This window comes from Pseudopodoces humilis, chromosome 7 (genome assembly GCF_049639895.1).
Source record: "Pseudopodoces humilis isolate 2021_Gansu_Grassland_sample_001 chromosome 7, ASM4963989v1, whole genome shotgun sequence".
NCBI lineage: Eukaryota > Metazoa > Chordata > Aves > Passeriformes > Paridae > Pseudopodoces > Pseudopodoces humilis.
Genome location: NC_142206.1, coordinates 6,311,096 through 6,331,519, shown reverse-complemented (window position 1 = coordinate 6,331,519; position 20,424 = coordinate 6,311,096). Strand labels below are relative to the sequence as shown.

The 20,424-nt window shown below is 39.6% G+C and overlaps 1 protein-coding gene across 1 annotated transcript in view; it reads right to left on the bottom strand.

Moving 5' to 3' along the window:
- Window positions 1–2,096: 2,096 nt before the first annotated feature.
- DENND5A (DENN domain containing 5A) overlaps window positions 2,097–20,424 on the bottom strand; it is a 64,167-nt gene continuing 45,839 nt past the window's right edge. The window contains exons 13-23 of the mRNA XM_014257901.2: window positions 18,584–18,668; window positions 17,078–17,162; window positions 15,939–16,067; window positions 13,587–13,708; window positions 11,616–11,761; window positions 10,937–11,055; window positions 9,597–9,778; window positions 8,710–8,792; window positions 7,366–7,489; window positions 6,362–6,530; window positions 2,097–6,136 (exon numbers count right to left, since the gene is read on the bottom strand). Of these exons, the coding sequence (XP_014113376.1) occupies window positions 5,953–6,136; window positions 6,362–6,530; window positions 7,366–7,489; window positions 8,710–8,792; window positions 9,597–9,778; window positions 10,937–11,055; window positions 11,616–11,761; window positions 13,587–13,708; window positions 15,939–16,067; window positions 17,078–17,162; window positions 18,584–18,668 (1,428 nt within the window). The 3' untranslated portion in view covers window positions 2,097–5,952. The remainder of the gene's footprint in view (window positions 6,137–6,361; window positions 6,531–7,365; window positions 7,490–8,709; window positions 8,793–9,596; window positions 9,779–10,936; window positions 11,056–11,615; window positions 11,762–13,586; window positions 13,709–15,938; window positions 16,068–17,077; window positions 17,163–18,583; window positions 18,669–20,424) is intronic.

Sequence of the window (20,424 nt, the reverse complement as noted above, 5' to 3'; positions counted from 1 at the left end):
ATTCTTAAGATTCAACTTCAGTGCTAAGTATGAGGAAAGAAAAACAACCATACCAGGGAAGACACCCCAAATAGGACTGTTTGAGGTTTTTTTCAGCAATTTAAAATAATCAAATAACAAAGTTAAACGAGGAAAATAGCTACTGGAAAATAGCTACTTCCATAGAGATAAAAACCCCAACTCCCCTCTGCTCTCCATTCTCACTGTCATGTGCAGTTGCCTCACAGGGAGAGACAGAGAGAGCAGCTGAATGTAAAATCTGCTTCAGAAATTGTACACCTGATGTCCTGAGTAGAGATGAGTACTTGTGACTTAAAATTTGGATTAAAAACTGATTTATGCTTCATAATCCTTGTTAAATTTCATAATTTAACGGTGACCAAACATTATTGGAAGACATATAAATTGCCATTTCATCTGCACTTTAATGAGAAGGTGCAACTCTTCTGGCCTGAGCAGCACTTTATCATGTTGACCCAAAATTTAGCATGACTGAGTGAGCATAGTGAGTGCTTGTGCCAGCAGCTGAAAACAACAGGGAGGGCTGGGAGATGCCAGAACAGTAAAAGGAAAATAGGATGTTCACAAGTGAGAAAATACTTCCAAATATTTAATTGTTCCAAAGCACACACAAAATGTCTCAGTGCTGTAGTTTCAAGCCTTATCTCCAGATGTACACTGAGTTTTGAGTAATTGTTTTTCTTGGAAATGTATAGCTCCAATTTTTTGCACTCCCATTTTAGTGTCCAAGCTATCAAATAGGTTATTGAATTTTGTGTAAAAATAACTCATCTTCAGTAATCAGCAGGACCTGCACAGGACTCATCTGAGACAGAGGAAATTTGTGGATTCTCTGGTCACAAGGGACATTAAAAACCCTCTCATTTAATTTATATGCCTTGTCTAAGTCTTTTTATTCCACTTGTAGAAAAATTTTCCCAAAACAAACATCAGATCCACCACTGATATTATAAATGTTGTAGGATCTGCATCTTAACATGCCACTGTCACTGAAATGAAGAAACGTTCCTGTTTATTGCAGAACTGAATACAGTATGGCTTATTAATACACATTTCTGAGTTAACAGGGAGAAAAAGGAGACACTTTGTCATGTGAAATAACTTTCAGACATTCAGATTTCCTTGTAAGAACTTTCCAAGTCCTTGCTACAACAAATGGTACAATTTCTAGACTGGAGCAGCCAGTGAACAGTCCCTGCCTGTGCACCCAGCAGCTGCACAGCACACTTTGCCCACCAAGGCCCTGCTCTTCCTGCTCAGCTTCCTTTGAGGAAATCTGAAAAACCTGAGGCCATCTGTGCTGAGGTGAACGTGCTTCTGAAGCTGCTCACCCCAGCTCCATCCCAGTGCCCTGCAGGGGAATCAGGAGCAGCAGGGAGCAGAGATGTCCCAGCTCCTGAGGCAGGGTTGGTGTCTCTCGGGGGTACCAACCCCACTACTGCACCCCCAAACCTGCCCAAAGCTGAGGCCAGAGCACCACCTCACCAGAGCATGGCTCAGGCCAAGTTCACCCTCTGGCATCTCCCCAGGGTGACACCATCACTTGTTGGCAGTGCAGGATCACCCCCAGCTCAGGAAGATGGATGTGCTTCCCCCAAGAGGGATATTAACACTTGTTATTTTGCCAGCACAGACCGGGGAGGGGGTGTGAGAGGTGAAGCAACAGAGACAGCTCCAAACTAATGATCCAACTCCTTCCCTTCTGCCTTCCCTGGTGGATAGAACATTCAGTGATGACCTGACACAGTTTGCAACAGAGGGAATGGCAGCACAGCTGAGTGTGTGTGCTCACAGGGACACCTTCCAAGGTCTGCCTTTGCCTTCCCCTTCTCCCCATCCCCTGATCCCTGAGGAGGCACCTCTTCCTCTGGAGGCAGTCAGACTGACAAGGATGGCCAAGGGGAACCTCAGAGCTGGGAGGGAGGAGCTGTAGTTGAACAGATCAGATACAAAACTGTGCAACAAAGGTCTCCTGAAACGAGCCACTAAAATGTCCCACAGACCTGCAGCCAGGCAAAGAGGCAGAGAAGCAGCCAAATTATAACAGGCGTTATGAAAATAGCACATTAATGCTATTTTTTCATGTTAGAAGACAAATTTTATTGCAATTCAGCAAATGAGCTACACCTGTAAAACTGCTTTGTATATCCAATTCACATTTAATGTCCAATGGATTGAAATGTCACAGGAAAAATAAAAAAAGGAAAACAGTACCTGGTTTTGTCATTATAATGTAAACTTCAACACGGCCCTTAAGAAAAACAAGCCAGTGATTTCCCCATGTAGTAAAATATATAGTTTATAAGGTATTGATGCTTTATCTTAGTTTAACAGCCAATCTCTAGGTATAAAATAAAGAGCTACAAAGATGTGAAGTACGTGTACAATTTCTTCAAGTATTTTCAAGTATCCTATAGTCTCTTCACTACTGACAAAATTCATTTGACAATATACAGAAAAAGGTTAACTCTGAATAGTTTCACTGCAGAAATCTTAACATATTCATGAATTTAAAACACATAAAAAGTATGGATCATCCAGTAGTAAGTCCCATTTGAACAGTTTGAAAAATACTCTTTGTAATGGAAAAAGTTGTGGAATAGTCTCCAGTTCATGAATATATTTTCAGCTACAGAATATCAGGTGGTTAAAGTTTATGGCAGGTAAAGGCTTTTTTTTTTTTTTTGTATAAACTTATCATCGTAGTATTTAATTACATTTAAACCAAGTCTTTATTAATTTGCATTTTCATTTTGTATAAAGTATCATTATAGCATTAACCAAAGAAGCCTAAATAATTGATAGTTGATAGCCTATTTTTTCCTCCCAAATCAGGTATGACCCTGTAAACATGTCTGGCCAGTTTAGCACTATGCATTTACTGCATGATGAACCCCTTATTTTTTTTATCACTGCATTTGTCTCTCCAGAATGAATGTGTGCTGTTAAAAAGATTATCTTTTCTCATTAACTGTTACCAAAAAATCCCCACCAAACAACAGAACAGCACAGCCACACTAACTGTACCTACCAAACCTGCCGCCTTATTTTGGAAAAGTAACAAGGAACCAAAGTTAAAACTGCATTACTCTGAACAAAGGGAGAAGGATTTTACAAAGCTCTGGATTAAAAGGTGCTGACTACATTGTTTGTTCCTATAAATTTCAGCAGAATGGCACGGCAAGAGCAAATGCTGGACCCTAAGCTGTGGGACTGCTGCCAGGAACAGCCATGAGAGAAGTGGGTGGGCTTGTGGTGAACCCTGCAGTGGTGAGGGATTGTGCCTGCTCCTACAGACTGGACTGTTCTTACCCACACCAGCCAAATCTCCTCCCAGAATCCTGGCACAGGCTGTATTTAATGTCTTGCTCTTCCCTGGCTGCCTATGAAGCTACAAAACCAGCTTTTTTCTTCTTCTGCATCTCAGAACCCTCTACTGCTCTGTCAGTGGAGCAAAGCCCTCCACACTTGCAAGTCCATAGCAGAAATTGCTTTCAACCCTAACAGGATTAAGCATAGGTCCCCTGAGAGGAGGAAGAAGGTCTATCTCAAACTGTTTTTTCCTGTGAGAATAAAGTAACCTAGGAGCTGGAAAGATGATCTCTGTGTCTTCCTTTTGCACTGGGCAGCCAGCACTCAGGGTGTTCTCACAGCATCATCCCATGAGCCAGCCAAGGAAACACCAAATCCCAGCCTCTGCCCATCCCAGGTATCTCTGTCCTAAAAGGCAAAACAATCTGCAACAGAGCACTCATTAAGCCAATGGTATCATGTTTTCCTAGGTAAACTTGTGTAAGGAAAGGAAAAAAAACTAAAAATAAAAAAGAACCTTAGTTCAGGGTAATTACCTCATGCAAGATAAAATTAATCCATCCTTAATACTATGAGATAGATGATTTTAACAGGATCAACTCTTCTGCTAAGGTCAAAATATGGAACCTTCCTTTCTTAGTTAATATCCCTGTGAAATATACAGGTCTAGTAAGTAATTTTCAAGATAGATGAAGCAACACCAAAAAAAAAAAATTTTTTTGTATTATTAATGCATAAACAATTTAGAGCAGGTGTAAAAATACTATCCCAACATATCAAGTTGAATACATGAAATACTTAGAATGCAGTATAACTGTTCTTTATTTTTGCCCTTCCAAGGCGGGAAGAAAAATTTAAAAACCACCAACAAAACCAAACCTGCACACACAGAGAATACTTCTGTGAAATGCTCCTGTAAGCTGTGAAAGAATTCACACCCACCCCATGTGAGGAGTGGCTCAGACATCCCCCTCACATCTTCCTAATGCTACTGTGAAATCAAAGAAGAATCTTGCTCTGATAAGTAGTGACAAAGGAACTTCTCCATTTAATAATGAAATAAATAGGACAAAAGTAAAAATAGTCAAAAATTTAATACATGTGCTATACTCATAAATTATGGAAATAAAACTATCACAAGATGGGACTAAGCTGTAGGTAAGGTAAAAGTGCTACAACACTGCATGAACCAAAAAACTTGGACTCTGCTTTTCCAAGAGAAACAATACTGAGATAAGTTTATACAGTGGAGACCTCTTAAATACACAGCCCTGAACTTCTGTACAGTAATTTGTGATGCTGATAAATCAGCCTGTTCTTAAGTCACATATTCATTTCAAAGAGATTTTTATCAGAGGATTCAAATGAACAGAGATGCCTTTAGGCATTTGCCAAGTTCCAGATATCCAATAAATTAAGCTTTCAAAATGTTTGTGTTTCATAGCAGAAATGGACTAAACTTTCTTTGCTAAAAACAAAAGCATCCCAAACTAAGCAGACTGTGACAATGGGATCCAAGACATATGCACTCAAAAGGAAAACTGTCTTTTCAGAAACATTAAGAAATCCTTATACTTGTTAGTAAGGTATACTGTTATTATTTTAGATGGGGCATAAAGATCTTTATTTAGTCATCTGGCACCTGGGGAACTCATGTCCCTCTTTATTAGCAGTTAAGAGAATTACCAGCAGCAACCATATACCAAGCTTCAAAAGGCTTGCTTTAGTGGAAAGGTTCTTGTGTTATGAACAATTATTCCAGGTTTTTCATTTAAGTGGGCTACACTGTAAATTCTGAATTGCAACATAATATAGCCAGTTGTATCATAGATTTTTTTAAAAGACAAACTTACAAAACACAATGATAGGTTAAATAAATAAAAAACATCAGTTAAAAAACAGACTTAATTTCTTCTTCTGTGCAATTACGTACCAATATGAAAAATATTACTTTGATCTCTGGACATTTCACGGTTCAGTCTCCTGGATTTCACTAAAAATAATACTGACAACAAAAATAAAGGAAAAAAATAATTGTTGACAAATCAGTGCTTTGGAGCTATTAAAAAAAAGCACAGATCAGATCTGTAGTTCCCTTGCAGTAGAACATGACCCAACACCTTAAAAATCAAACATTGGTAATAATGTTAATATATAAAATATTAGTTTAAAAACTATAGAATGACCTTCTCAGCAGAAATGGAGTGTATACACTGGGGTCTATGACATACAGCATATCTGAAGGCAAGTTCACAGAATGCTGAAAGGCCCACTGCACATTTTCTATGGCAAGGAAATACTGCAGCTTTAAAATAAGCTGCACAATACTCATCTCTATCTCTTTCACATGAAAGTGTGTAAAAAGCAAATCAGCAAATAAACTCTAAAATAGATTTATACCAAAATCCTCTTTTTTACATTGAGTTTACAGCTTCTATCCATTTGCCTGTACTATTTCTGGAGTTTCCTTCAAGAAAAGTCTAAGTTGCATTTCTGGGCCATGAACAAGTTCACGATACAATGTACTGGCAAGACAGAACTTTTGCATACTAACGAGATTCACTCCTTGTTGCTTTTTTTTTGTGTTTATAAAGACAGTTTTTCCTGTGGGACAGGAGGTCAGATGTCGATTCCTTTGACAAGAGATGCCTCCAGGGTGATGTTGAACTCCTGCAAGGTCTGCAGCACCCGAATCAAAGAATTCACCAGCGTGTGATCCTTAATCAGAGCTATGTCCTCATACATCTGGGCTGTAATGGGGCAGTCTGCAAGCAGGGCGATCCAGTGGTGCAAAAGGTGGTCTCTGACAAGGTGCCAGTGGGCAGTTTGGGAATAAAAATAAAGCCAAGTTAATTTCACATCTGCACAAACATGATTTTTCTTCTTTGCTTTTAAGCAAACCTACCATGTTCTCCACTTATTTTTATGAGACAGGGAATGAGGAGTAACTGTCTCATGGGCAACATCTTTTTCATTCCATTAAAACATCAATAACAACAACAACAATAATAAAGAAGTTTCTTTATACCTGGCTCCAAGACACACCAGCATCTGAAACTTGCCATCCTTCCCAATGTTTCTAGGGGTGTTGTTGATAGCAGTGATAAAGCGACAGAAATTCCTGGCCCTTGTCTGCCAGTTCTCTTCTGGGACCATCTCGTTCTGCTCAAGGGTCTCATAGTATGTTTGTGCTTTTTCTTAAAAGAATGATGGGAGATAAAGAAGTTTCATCAGTGCATTTAGGAGAGAATTAAAATTGAAAGGCCTGGGATCAAAGCTTATCCATGAAGTTCCTGAATCATTACTTTTAAGCACTGTTTTTTTCTCTGTTTGATTCAGTCCTGTGTCCCCCTGTATAAAACTGGGATTCCACTTCCTTCCCTCTGCACAAAGTTAAAGAGGTTCACTTATCTACCGAATTTGATTGCACTCAAATGATCATACAAGGGGAACAGCGATGCTGAAGTACCTACTCAAAATACAGAAGCATTATGAAAATTAATTCCTTTTTTAAAATGTGTTTGTGAACTCACTTGATTTATTTAGCTTTGTGTCAAGGGATCTAGACCATCGTGTGCAAGAATCATGCTTATAAACCCCTTTTTTTACAATGTCCAGTTTGTTTTTTACTAGTACAGCAACTAGATCCATCTGCTGTGCTCTGAAAGACAGCTCAACCTCTTACAAGTGTGATTTCTTGCTTTCACTGTGCTCAATTAAGAACAAGGTTACCCTATGTCAATTCACCGCCCTATTTATGTACCTCCTCCTCAGTAAGAAAGTTTCTTTTACACTATTACTGCTAGAAGGAAAAGTTACTGCTTTAAGTACAGAGTCAGCTTTGGCAGAAGACAGAGGCTCTCTCTCATAAGAGTACAAACAGGTAGGAGCTCTCATGGCAATTCAGCTGCTGAGATGCCTCCAAGAAGTCTGCTCTTCACAGCAGCCAAGACACAACAGCAGTGATAAGGAACACAGTTGGGTGTATTTCAAAGATACAGACAGGCTCTGGGATGTCATCCTCCCACTTACCTAAAAAATCCCAAATGAAGACGTTCTTGAAGAGTCTCGGTGATTTAAATCCGTGCTGGAACACTTGTTCGAGAGCTGAAACAAGTCCACTTTCTCCACACAGCAGCAGGGTCAGGCTGCCTCTCTGCCAGCACACACAGAAAGCACAGACACTCATCACCTCACCTTGGGACTCTGGGACATAGGTGTCCCATCAAGTTTTTAAATAAACAGATGCCTGAAGTTTAAAACTGCTATCAAACAGTGACCCCAGAGAAGATGGCTCAGTTCTCACAAGTCCTGAGCATTCAAAAGTGGATTGACTTCTCAAAGAATGAGGCTGAGGAAAGCATTGTCAGGGCCCCGCCATCATCATCATCAAATGATGCCTCAAACAGGCCAAGACAATGAGCAGGTTTTACCTGTAACAATGGTCACTACAGAAAATTAGGAAAATATTTTCCTCTTTTTAAGTAATAGAGACCACAGGTGCAGTGTAGCAGGTGCCTCTGATTGCTTATCAACAACAACATTTAATGTTCAGTAACAAACAAAGTTCTTCAGCACGTGATGGTAAATTCTATTTTGCAAAACCAGTGCATGACCACTTGAGATTATTATCAGTGTGATCACTGACTAGAATTACACTGGATATTGTCATGCCACAATGAATTTAGAAGTCAAGTGTTACAGGAATGGGAGGACCTATCTAAAAAATTCACGAGAGCCATCCATACAGATCCAGCATTGCTCCACACCTCTCTGGCTCACAAGGGCTGGACTCTGACGATTTGACAGGGGCATGCTACTTAATGTTAGCTTCAGAAAATCACTGCTGTGTCAGTTGATTACATGTGTAATGCAAAAGAGTGTTGTAAGAGCACTTCTGCTTCACTTGCTTGGGGGATGTGGGTGTTTTCAGGGTGTCCTTTGTTTCTTTCCCTTTTTTTCCAGTGGCTCATGGGTTTTCATGTTTTAAGCAGCAAGGATAATGCAAAACAGACACCAAAAAACCTACTTAGAACTCAATGCAGATGTAAAATGTCAGTTAATTCAGAACAAATGAAACAGGAGGCAGTGTTCTTGACAGTGTATGAGTAGAATTCTTTGCAGAATTTGACCAATAGCACAATTTCCAATACCAGAATGTTAACATTTAACAGAATGCTCCAGTTAGCAGCAAAAAAAGAGGTATTTGAGGCTGTACCATCTTAGTGGTACAGTCTCAGTATCTCATTTTTGCTACAGTTAAGGACAAGCACATGGCTGTTCATTCAGTTTAGTTACTTCTGCTATATATTCTGTCATGTTTACTAATGAGAGTTTTGGGACAGGAGTGCCATTACACAGACAACAACCCCTCACCTCCTTCTCTGGCTTGTGGAAATGCTTGACAATACCATTAACTGCTTCACCAATAGCTTCTTGTATCTGACCAGTATTTAACTCTGCAAAACACAAAAATATATCCAGGTACAGCTTCAGAAGTTGTACCTCTGTGTGAGGGTTATGACACAGCACAAAGTACAGTAGAGGAGCACAAACCAGTATAACTCATTCTGTTAGGGAAACAGTGCTGGGCTTTGACTAATGGAAACCCAACTCTACTTTTATTTATTGTTGAGGAGGAATGGAGATGGTATGGTTTTATACTGAAGTTAACACTGTGCTGTTTCAAAATACCAACAGTGGAAAGGGTTTTTATATATTATGTGAATTTTCAGACCAGGACCCAAAGCTAAGAAAAGTAGCTTTGCATTGTTTAGGACTCACAGATCTGGGCATCCTGGAAATACTTACTGTGGTAGTTTCCCTGCAAACCCAAGTATGGTTGGGAACAAAGTAATCACCTGATTTATCAGGAATAAGACAAAAACAGAACACTGACCTCAACAGCAACCAGAGAAGTCTGTGAATAGGAGCCACTAGCAAGATTCTTCATCCATGAAGGACAGACAGTAAAAAGGCAGCAAATTTCTACCTTCTTCCATAGCATTCATTCCACAGGTGAAGGACAATACAAAAAACATCACTAGACCAGGAGCACAGACACATTTGCCATCCTTTCAGATTTCAAAACTTAAGTAGACGGAACAGGATGCCCAGGATTGTAATTTGGAAGTTAGCTGGAGCTCAAGCAAGACACTGGGCTGAGTTTCACAGGTCCTCTCCAAACTCCAGTTGTGCTTGCAAACCCTCAGGTGATGACACAGAACAGGACAAGACAAGACAAGACAACCCCCAGCACTCACTTGGCTTATTGTTTGGTGAGATAGTGACAAATCTCCTGATCATGCTTGGAGACTGCTGCAGGGGAGGAGTTCGGCACTGCCGCTCATCAGCCTCAGTGTGGGAAGTCAGCAGCTCTCCCACCAGGATCCTCTCTAAGCTGCCATCATCCATTCCCTTCCCAAGCCACCTTCCACAAGGAAACCTAAGAATATTGAGGAGATAAATACATGGATCAGTGTAGATTCAGTTCCACGCCAAAGACTTCCAACTGCAGATGCCTAAAGCCCAAATCCTGCTAGCACGGAAAGACTTCATTCATCCAGCAAAAAATAACAAAGTCTTGGCTTTGGCTTTTACCAGCACAGGCAGCAAAAGTGAAACAGCTTTTCTGTTCCAAGTTTGTGCTGAGTGTTGCAGTAGATGATCCATCCACAAATCAGATTTTGCTTGAGTCCCATATGTAGCATACGATTTGAGGAAAAATGGATAAAAGGGAAAATCCTACTACACCCTCTAGGTGGGTGAAGAAATACACTGAATATGCTACATAGCAGGCCAGCTGCAGAAAAACCCCACAACCCAAACATACATAAATGCCAGCACACCAGTACTTCTACTGAATTGGGGTATTAAACCAGACACTAGAAAGCACACATGCTCATTTGCTCATTATCACTTTCTCTGAACCAATGTTGATGGCAGTATAATCAGCTTAATTGGAAAACTGAACAGCATCCAAAAATAGAATCTTTCCTCTTCATTTAATTACAAATGAACTGGCATGGAGAGCTGAGGAGACTTACCCACCAATTTGACATCAGTGTGAGCATGACAGTTCCTCTAAACAAAGGACAGGGCACCAAACTATGCTGTATCTAACACAAATTTAATTCTCACTGTAAATTTGATTCCTTTACTTTCCCCATGCAAACACAGGTTTCTAACACTCACAAGGCTTTGTGTTCCAGCTTGTGTCCAAAGGTGTCTCTATAGTACCTGGAATACCCAGTCCTAATATAAAATACCACCTATATTTGGTAAGCAGCAAGCTCTGACTTGCTGTTTCTTCCTTGGGCTCAAGGTGGATTATTTCTAAGCTGCACAGCAGTGAACTCATCCTCTCCACCAACACACTGATATGAGACATGAACATCTGCAAACTACAAACCCTGTTTGAACTCATAAGAACCACGATTTGTTTAATGCCAGCAGCCAAACAATCTTTCTGTGCCTTCAGGTCGAGGCAACTGTAGACACAGAGTCCCAGGAGATCAGACCTTTCTAATCAAACAAGCCCTACTGTGCCAGCTCCCTGCAGAAATTCTACTTACCCTACATGAAATGTCAGGATGATACTTACTTGTAAGTATGCCCTGTTATTTCATTTCTGACCATAACGTATTCCACAAGCCACTTGGCATACAGTCCTGAATTATCATGTCCTATTTGCACTGTGGTCAGTTTTCCCAGGTTCTGGCACTGCAAATTAAACAAAGAGTTTGTCAGAGGAAGCTGAAAAAAAGTTAGCATGTTGGGGGAGTAAATCATTAGGGAAAGTGCACAGATAGAAACTCAGAAATGTGGTTTCTGTTTCTGACTGCATGGTTGGTTCTGGGCTTTTTAGTGGTAGCCTGCTTTACTTGTTTTTGTTTGTTTGCTTGCTTTGTTAAATACTATTTTGATCTGCACAGAGCATATCAGCTGAACTAGATTTTTCAATTCCATTTTACCCAATGCACACAATACACATGCAAAAATCAGAGCAGAATCACGTCTTTGTTTTCCAACAGAAGAGGATATGACACCTCCCACAGTTGTAACATAAAAGACAGTCTTGTCTATCCCTTGCAATAAGGAATTGTCAGTCATTTTGCTCTGCATGTTATTAAATATAAGTTAAATGTGCTATACACAGGCACAAACTATCTGTGACTAACCACAAAGATAGGAAATGTATGGCAAGGTGGTACAGCAAGGGGAGAATTTAAAACTGAACAAACAGAACATCCAAATTGGGTTTTGTATCAAGTAACACAAACCTCAAAAGTCATTTCTAATATATTCCTGGGAATCTGCAGGACTCCTGTTTCACCCAGTTCCCCAGAAATACAGATCCAAGGATTGGCTGTGAACATTGAGCCACCAAGTTTCTTGCTGGGAACAATCAATATATGGTATGGTATCACTGCAAACACAAAAGAAAGAACACTTTAAAAATGCAGAAGAATAATTATGTAACCTCTTTAGTAAAGAGAGGGATAAAGTTGTAAAACAGCACTGCAGTACCACGAAATGTTAGAAGAACATCAGAGATCCTATTTAATCATGCTGACACTTGCACACTGAGCACTGACTGACAATGGGCAAGCATACACATACACAGCAGCCACTAAGAAGCAGAGCTGACAGCAGAACAGTGTCAAGTGAAGAAAGAAATTTGGATGGAATAATGCCTCCCTATGAGTGTAATCCCTTTTTATTTACCAACCTCACAACATGGCACAAAGATGGTTACTTATCCTCAGCTTAGTGACAAGGAAGTAAAGACATGACATTCCTGTATTCAGGACTGCACTGTAGCTCAGCACACTGCACAACTACCCCCAGGTCCCACTCAGGTACTAACTGCAGCCTTTTTTTACAGGCATGGATGGCAGCAGCATGCACTACCATGGCTGAACAAATCCAGTGAAAATACAGCATAATGCTGCAAATTTCTCTCTGCCATGCCACTCTAAGTTATGCTAACTTTAGCACTTAGCAATTTCTTAGAAGAACCAGCAAATTTTTACCCTTCTGAATAGCACCATACATATGCACAAAGGCTTTCTGGTCCCCTGGTCTACCTGTGAGTAATTCCATGCAGTATCACCTGAGCTGCAGTCCTTCCTCTGCCTCTTGAGGCATATGCTCTTCCACCACCCAGCATCTCCTGCACAGCACTCTGTTAACCAACCTTTTATAATAAAATCCAATTCTCTGAATGGTCACTGTGTTTCTTGGCTTTCTGCCCTTCTTTCATAGTGCATAAGCAGATTACAGTCAGGGCTTTTCAGCTGAGGCGTTTAATGCATTTCTCCCTCAGCATCTCCTCAGCTGTCAGTGCCCTCGAGAAAGCATTTGGTGGTTGGATTTTCTTAAAAGCCCAATGCTAATAGCATTTAAGAATGAATTAAAATGTTTCCCTTTTTATTTTCTGTGCTGATAGTCCTAAAGTAAGTGACAATTTAACTGCATCCAGCAGACCAGATTTTCATGTTATCCAGAACTTGCCTGCAAGACCAAAAGTTATTTTCCTTGGCTGTCTGTTTGCTTTGTCTTTCATACACATAAGCATGAATCACAAAACACTGCCAAAGGTAGTCCTTTCACATATCCCACCCCCAATTTTATCAGCCTTGCTAAAGTCTTTCCTTATTTTTCCCTCCCAGTGAGGTCCTGTGGCAGCAGGTACACAGATCTTTAAGAACTCTGTAACACACTTAAGCATCAACAATAGCTTAAAAGTTTCTCTAGGGTATCTTTTTACCAACTAGAAGAAAAAAAATAAAAAAATACATTGAGGAGCTTTGATGCAGCCCTCAACAGGCATTTCATTGTTACCCCAAACCCAGTGACATGCATCCAGCAAAGTAGCCTGAGCACAAAATAGGAAAGCTTTTAATTCCCAGCATGCATTAATATTCTTACCTTGATAGTGAACAACCCAAACTGTGCTTATTCAGTATCATGCAAACAAGCCCATCACAAAAAATTCAGCTGAGAACTCACCCCCAGCTAGAATTATTAGAGCTGTGTATTTTACTAAGTTAGAAACAAAAGTGACAGAGAAAGAAACTCCTGCCCACCAGAGAAGATCACGGAAACAGCAATACAGCACACACAGATGGATCCCAGGGAAGAAAAGCAGAACAATTATATTAGGGCATGTTGCTCAGAGCTGTTTAGAATTTTGGACAAGGACTCAACCAAATCTGGAAATCAGAGTTGCAGGGAAAGCAAATACTTACAGATTGTTGTGAAAACATTGGTAAAGCAAAAGTAATCAACAGCATTGAATGACAGGAGATGATACAAGAATTGTTCTTTTTCATCATCGCAGCGGAGGAATGCATAACGCTTGTAGAGTTTTCTGACAAAGCAAAACACAACACATAATCTGTCACAGTAACAAGATGCTTTCAGTGAAATGTTTTCTACTCTGCAAATTTATTAGGTACACTGTGAATAATGGGCAAGAGATTACAAATGAGAAGTGATACTGGGAGAGTCAAGAGTTTTCAGTGTGCCAAGATACACTGACTCTCTCTGCAAGGCTGACATCTCCAAAGTGAATCAGTCCAGTTCTCATTATCTTCCACCCCTCAAATGTAACATTTGGTCTAAGGGTCCTCTCCCACCCAAAAACACCCCAAGATGGAAAAAGGAATTTTGCACTTTCTCAAAAAACATTCTGACTTCTTTTGACCATGTAAAATGACAGAACTGAAGTAAAGAGAACTCTCCTAAGTTACTTCTGAGCAGAGGGTGCCATGGGAGAGTTTTCCAGCACATGATGTATGACAGAAGACTGTTCCCAAAGGACATAAGGCAAAAACTGGGGCTATCTGCTTGTATTTGGCTATAGGTGATCACCCAGGGCCTACAACAACCTGCACATTAATCCAGGGAATAGTTTCAGTGTTGATAGTATACAGCTCCTGATATAACCAAAATGCTAGGTATGTAAAAGTGGCAACCAATACATAATAAAAGTGTTGGGAATAATCTTAAAAGAAGAGCATGCCAAAATATATCAAAACCCAGCTGATTCTGCAGGAATATCTAAACCCTCAAGAATGCAGGAATTAGGTATTAGAAATGTTGACACAGCCATGGATAGGACATTCCTGCCAGGAGGGCATCCTGACAACTCCTCTCAATTTCAGGTATCAATTTACGAAAAAGTCAGCAAGTCACAAGACAGAAACTTGCAAAACAAATCAATGATAATCAACATAAAGGCATGTTCTCACATAACACTAGAGACTGACAGGAAATGTTCAATGAAAATAAAGAGACCGAGCCTTAAATTAACCTAACCTGCCTGTAGCCACTAGAGTGGTAAAGCCACAAAAATCTCACAGGTGCCCATGTGTGAGTTTCATTTGCACAATCTGAATCACATGTTTGACAGCCTGTCACGGTATGTGCTGTCCTGTCTCTTCAAAGGGTAAGGTTTCTCTGTTCCCCTGAGCACATAAAGGTCTCAGGAGAGTGAAGCCATGTGATTTCTCTCCGTTCCTTTCGCAGACTAGAAAGAAACCAAGCATGTTACATTTTCCTTACATTTGTTAACAAGTGTCAAGTAAAGAGAATGGGATAATTAAAACATAACAGCTGCTTCAGAAAAGAACAACACACCATCTTGTTAACTGTAAAATTGCAGAAGTAGCACCATTACTTTTAGTACCCCACTGAACTTGGCACTGCTTCCTCTAAAAACAAGTGGGGCACACTTTCAAACCATACTGCCTAGAACAGCTCTCTAAGTAGGATACCTAAATACCCAGCACATAGCACAGGAGATTACAGAGAATTTATGTAATCCAGTAGAAGTTATTCCTTTGTCATTTTCATTTTAAACATACTTTTGCTGCAGAATCTGCCTGACAGATGAAGAGTACACTGGCTAGTGTTTAAAGAGGTTTTTTTTCATTTTCTTTTGTGGGGGTACATGGAATGTGGTGGTGTGTGGAAAGCCCTCTCACAGCACTTGCTCTGCATGGGACAACCACTGCTAAATTTAACCTGATCTGAACTGTTGACTTCACTGGAGAGGCTTAACCTTAATTTGGAGATACAGGTGTCCTTGCTCCATCCTTCAGCTTTTCCTTATTCACTGAAGGCCACAGCTTCGTCAGAAAGTCCAAGATAATACAAGACAAGGCAAATCTCAAATAACTAGCTGTTGGGCTTCAGGGGGATTGGGGAAGAAATTCCTTGGAAGCTGGTGAGTGGAAGGAGAGGAAAGGAAGAACAGACAGCATAGGTTAAGCTGTCTCCAGAAAGAAATCTTCAATTAAAGTTAATGACAATTACTATGGCTTTCATTTCCACACAGTAAACACTGTATGTGACTATTAGGAAAGCAATTCACCTTATGCTGTTAAGCAGGCTATAAATGTAAAAACACATGTGAAGAACCTCAGCATTGAATCCTAATTCCCAAACAGTTCACACACTTGGAAGGCCAGTTTGTTCCGTGCCTTCTGCACACTGCTAAGCAGATCCAAAAATAGGCACACCTGGATTTTTGAAACCAAACTATTATACAGATTTTAATTTTTTTCAAAAGCTTTGCCCAAGATAAACCATCTTACTTTGTGAGTTCATGATCTGAAAGCAACTGTTTCAGATGCCTAGAAAGCAACTTCTTTTCCATAGAGAGGCGAACCCAGGCTCTGGCCTTGCCAACATCTGTTTTGATCTCACTTATGTTCTGGATATGCCTGTAAAAAAAAGAAAAAGAAAAAGACATGCTTGGTATTGTCAAAGCATGACAGTTCTTTTGAACCAAGCTAGGCTGAAGTTTCCCAAAGAACACAAAATATCAGGTAAATTTTAGGAAAAAGAAACAATCACCTTAATATTCAACATAATAAAAAAAAAATCCCTGCAATCTAGCTCAAAGAGAATAAGATCCTGAAAAGGAAATATCTGCAATGCAGTGCCCTATTTACAAAATTTTATGTCAGGCCCATTGTCTCACATGATTTAGGACTCATTCTGGACCTTATCACTGCAATATTTATGGCTGGATGCTTTGGAAAATTAAATATTGTCTTTGCATGCTCAAGAGAAGATTTTCTTGCACACAAGACACAAATGGTATATTTTAATAAGACAATCAAATCCTCAATTAATTCCTCCCTACTGAAAAAAATGGATGCTGAAAGAAAAAAGAGTGAGTAGAATAAAGAAGGAACAGAAAATTTTTGTCAAGGTTGTTGCAGAAGTTCTGCATATTGCATTTTTCAGTGTACTGAAAAGAAGGCATTGGGCAGAATCTGTAGTTTTGTTCACGCTACAGTACTGAATGTTAGGTAAACCCATTCTTTAGATCAAACAAGTTCTTTAAACTGCATTCTTCCCTAGGAAGCAAAAGTGGTCTCAGAATTATGCAACCAACTCAGCAATGACTGGGAAAACACAAACACTACTCCCTCACCTCTATGGAAATAAACCAATACACAAAATGTTAGAAATATGAAATCTCTGTCGTGTTATTTCCGTAAGTTAATACCTCTGACAATATAAAACCTCCTCAGTATGAAACCTATTTCTGTAAAGGTCAATGAAAACACTGAACTATCTACTTCTAAATGGTTCAACAGGTTCCTTCCCCACAGCCCCCTCCTGCTGCAGGAAACACAGGCTTTTCTGGATGGTGCACAGTAGACATAGAAACAAGTATGCAAATCTCAGGGGGTTACTGGGTTGTTTAACAGTTCAAACTCACCTCATATCCTGGATGAGAGAGATTCTGAGAGGTGACATGGCTGGACTTGTATCAGATTTTCGTCTTTCTGAATCAAGAAGTATTCCTAGATTCAGAAGAAAACAATTTCTTGTTAGCAGAAATCCATCTAAAGATTCTAAAATCAATATAAAAAAAGAAGGTAAATTAACACCAATTTGCACTCTTGTATTACTGGTGACTCTGTGAAGGTACTGTGGTGTATTTCCACTCCAAATGACATGAAAATCTAATATGCTACACAGATGGTTCTACAGATTAGCACACACTGAGCACCAACACTGTACTGAGCTTAGATTCAGCTGAAATTGGTATGACATCAAACAGCCTAAGACCTATAGTAATCAAATTAGTAATTAAAAAATAAATTCAGTAAATTAGTCTTTCTAAAGACTACTCTGTTTTCTTGCTGTGTAAGTAACCCTGGCTGGCACTGTTGACACCTGAGAACAATGTTAAATATGTTTATATTATAAACATATACATATAAACATATGGAGTACCCAGTACTCCACACCTCCTGTGCTCACTGAGCTATTATCCTGCACACGCCTGTAGCACCACTGTTTTTTAAATACAGCATTTTGGAGTTTTCAAGCAAGATAATTACTCTTATCTTTCAAATTCCACTCCAGAATGAAGTTCTATGTTGAATACAATCAACATGCCCCAAATCCCATGTTAGAAAGCATAGAACTGATTGTGACTTATTCTAATATACAAAACCACTAAGAACTAAGGGACATTCAGGAGACCATAAGATTTCCAAACCTATGGTTTTGATTGCTTACAGGATCTTGTGCATGTTACTAATGTTCAAATCTTTGCTTACAGCAGCTTTAAATAAAAAAGGTACCCACTGCCTCCCCCAAACCTATTGTTCTCTCCAAATTTATACCCTATGCCCCTGACACAAGAAGTAATGTTTAAGGATTACAGTAATAATCCTAGAAACGTATTATCAGTGGATCTTATATTGCTTCTACTGCAACACTTGATACAACAAAAATATGTTTCTTCAGTTTATGTTTTAAAAAATAAGCCTCCTGTTCCGTTGTTTTTCAAGCCATAATGTAAAACTTCAGGCTGTACAGCACAATTTTATGTGCTTATACTCGTTTTCCACCCCCACCCATAAGATCATTTGCTCTGCCAGTCATGCAGAGCCTGTGTGTCACATGGAGGATGATGTACCAGAGCAACCCATTTTAAAGCCTATCTCTGAAGCATCAGCTATTTCTGGTTTCTGACCACCATGGTAGCCAAATCCCAGACCCAAACAAGTGGGCTCAATACAAACCACTTTATTTTTCATAAAATATATTGAGATAATACACCAGGCCCATATTAAACCTATAGCAGGTGTAACACTTAATTCAGTTATATTGAGTGAAGGTATTTCCAAGGGAAGAAAACCCTGTATGGTGTAAATCTGCAGGCAGCTCTTACAGCTTTTAATCATCTTCTTCCAGCAGATGCCAATCTTACCTGAGGTACTGAAGCTGCCTGATGTGGTTCTTCTTTGTCTGTTTTCTAGGTAATGTAACAGATGAGACCACAAAGCAGACTTTCCCTAAAATTAAAAAATATTAGTTAAAGAAATCACTACCAGCTGAATTAAAAAAAAAAAAAAAGAAGTTTGAAACATCATTGAAAATATCAGCCATGACAAAAACTTGTTTTAAAGATGTTTCTCCCTATAAAACTCAGTGGTAAAAGCCAAAAACAAGACACAGTTGGAGGCGCTTGGGAACTGTAAAGAGGCTGAGAAGGAAAAGCAAGAGTCAGACTACGGGGATCAAATGGTTCTGGTAACAGGAAAAAGTCAAAGGAACTCCTTCCCTCTTAGTTCATTACCATGACAAGAAAACATTCAAAGACTTGTAAAATGCTGTGTGAATGTGGAGTTTTAAATCTGAGGCTGTGACCTGTCCTGTGGGTCTCTCCCTGCCTGCTTCTCCAGCAGGGAAATGACAAGAGACAGAGCCAGCCTGAGCAAGACACACCCAGGCCAAGCCCTGCTCCCTTCAGGGTAATTCAGAGCTATGGATAAATGCTGTCCATTTTTAGACTCTCAAAAGAGTCCCCTCAATTTCATCACACAAAGCACCTGGATAATCAAAAACACAGCAAGATATCCCAAAATATAAGCAGGACAGTGAAAGCTTATCAGCAAAAACACCCCAACTTAAAAGTTAGAATTTGGGATGCTGTATTTATGCCAAGTTGAATCCATCAAATGATGTAAAAAGGTGCACCTTGCTCATTATGTTGCTTTCTTAAACCCTTGCTTAAAACAGAGAGTGAGGAAATCTTTTACTTGGAAACGCTAAAGATTCTTGGATTCGTCATAAAATATTTCACATAATAAACCAAAAGCTTCCAAACCTGCAGAAAGGCAGCAGTAAGCAATCAGAGGCTTTCCAGCACATCAATTGGACTTACTTACAGATAATTAGTATTACTTATCTTACTAAATTACTGTATTAACCTGAAATCCCAGTAAAGATCTAGCAATTCTGTGTTTCAGAAAAGCTGTCATATTATAAGGCCGTATTTTTATTTACAGCTTTGTGCAGAAAGAAACCATGACTGTAAAGCAATAGTTGTCAATTCTGCACTATCAATTTAACCTAAAATTATCTAAGTGCCTTCCCAGAAGTGCAGCAATGATGGTTCATCTTTAAAAGTTTTTTAAACTATATTTAAAAATCTCTAACCATTGCCATCCTATAGCTCCCAACAGTTGACATAAAGAACTATTGATCATGAGGGTTTATTCCAGAAGTGGCATGCCTCCAGAATAAATCCTAGAGTGTCTGTAACATCTGTGCTGACAGAAATCTATTAAAAATATGCATTCAGTGGTGAGGATATAAAAAAATCCATTGTGTCTTGTGCGTACCTGACAGATCCAACACAGAAAGCCAAAACTACAAGTCTTATTATAAACAGATAAAAAAAAGAACATGAAAATATCACCCAGCAAAGAGTTACATCCAAAACTGTGTTTTCTCCCAATAAACACACACATGCACACACAGTCTAGTGTTCAGCAACCAGCTGCCATGGCAAGGAGAGCTGCAACAGATCACAGAAAGCAGCAACAAAGGATCCTGCAGCAAATCAATGTCAACAACCATGATGAATGTGAGAACTCATGCAGTGTCTGCCCGCTCCTTCAGCACCGTGGACCTCTCCTTTAACTTCACCAAATAGCAATGATGATGCAAGCTGGATCTAAAAGGGGAAGGAAGACAGCCTAAGGAAAGCAGAGGGACAGAGAATGGGCAAGGGAATAACCAAGGCCTTCTGAAAGTCCAGACTAC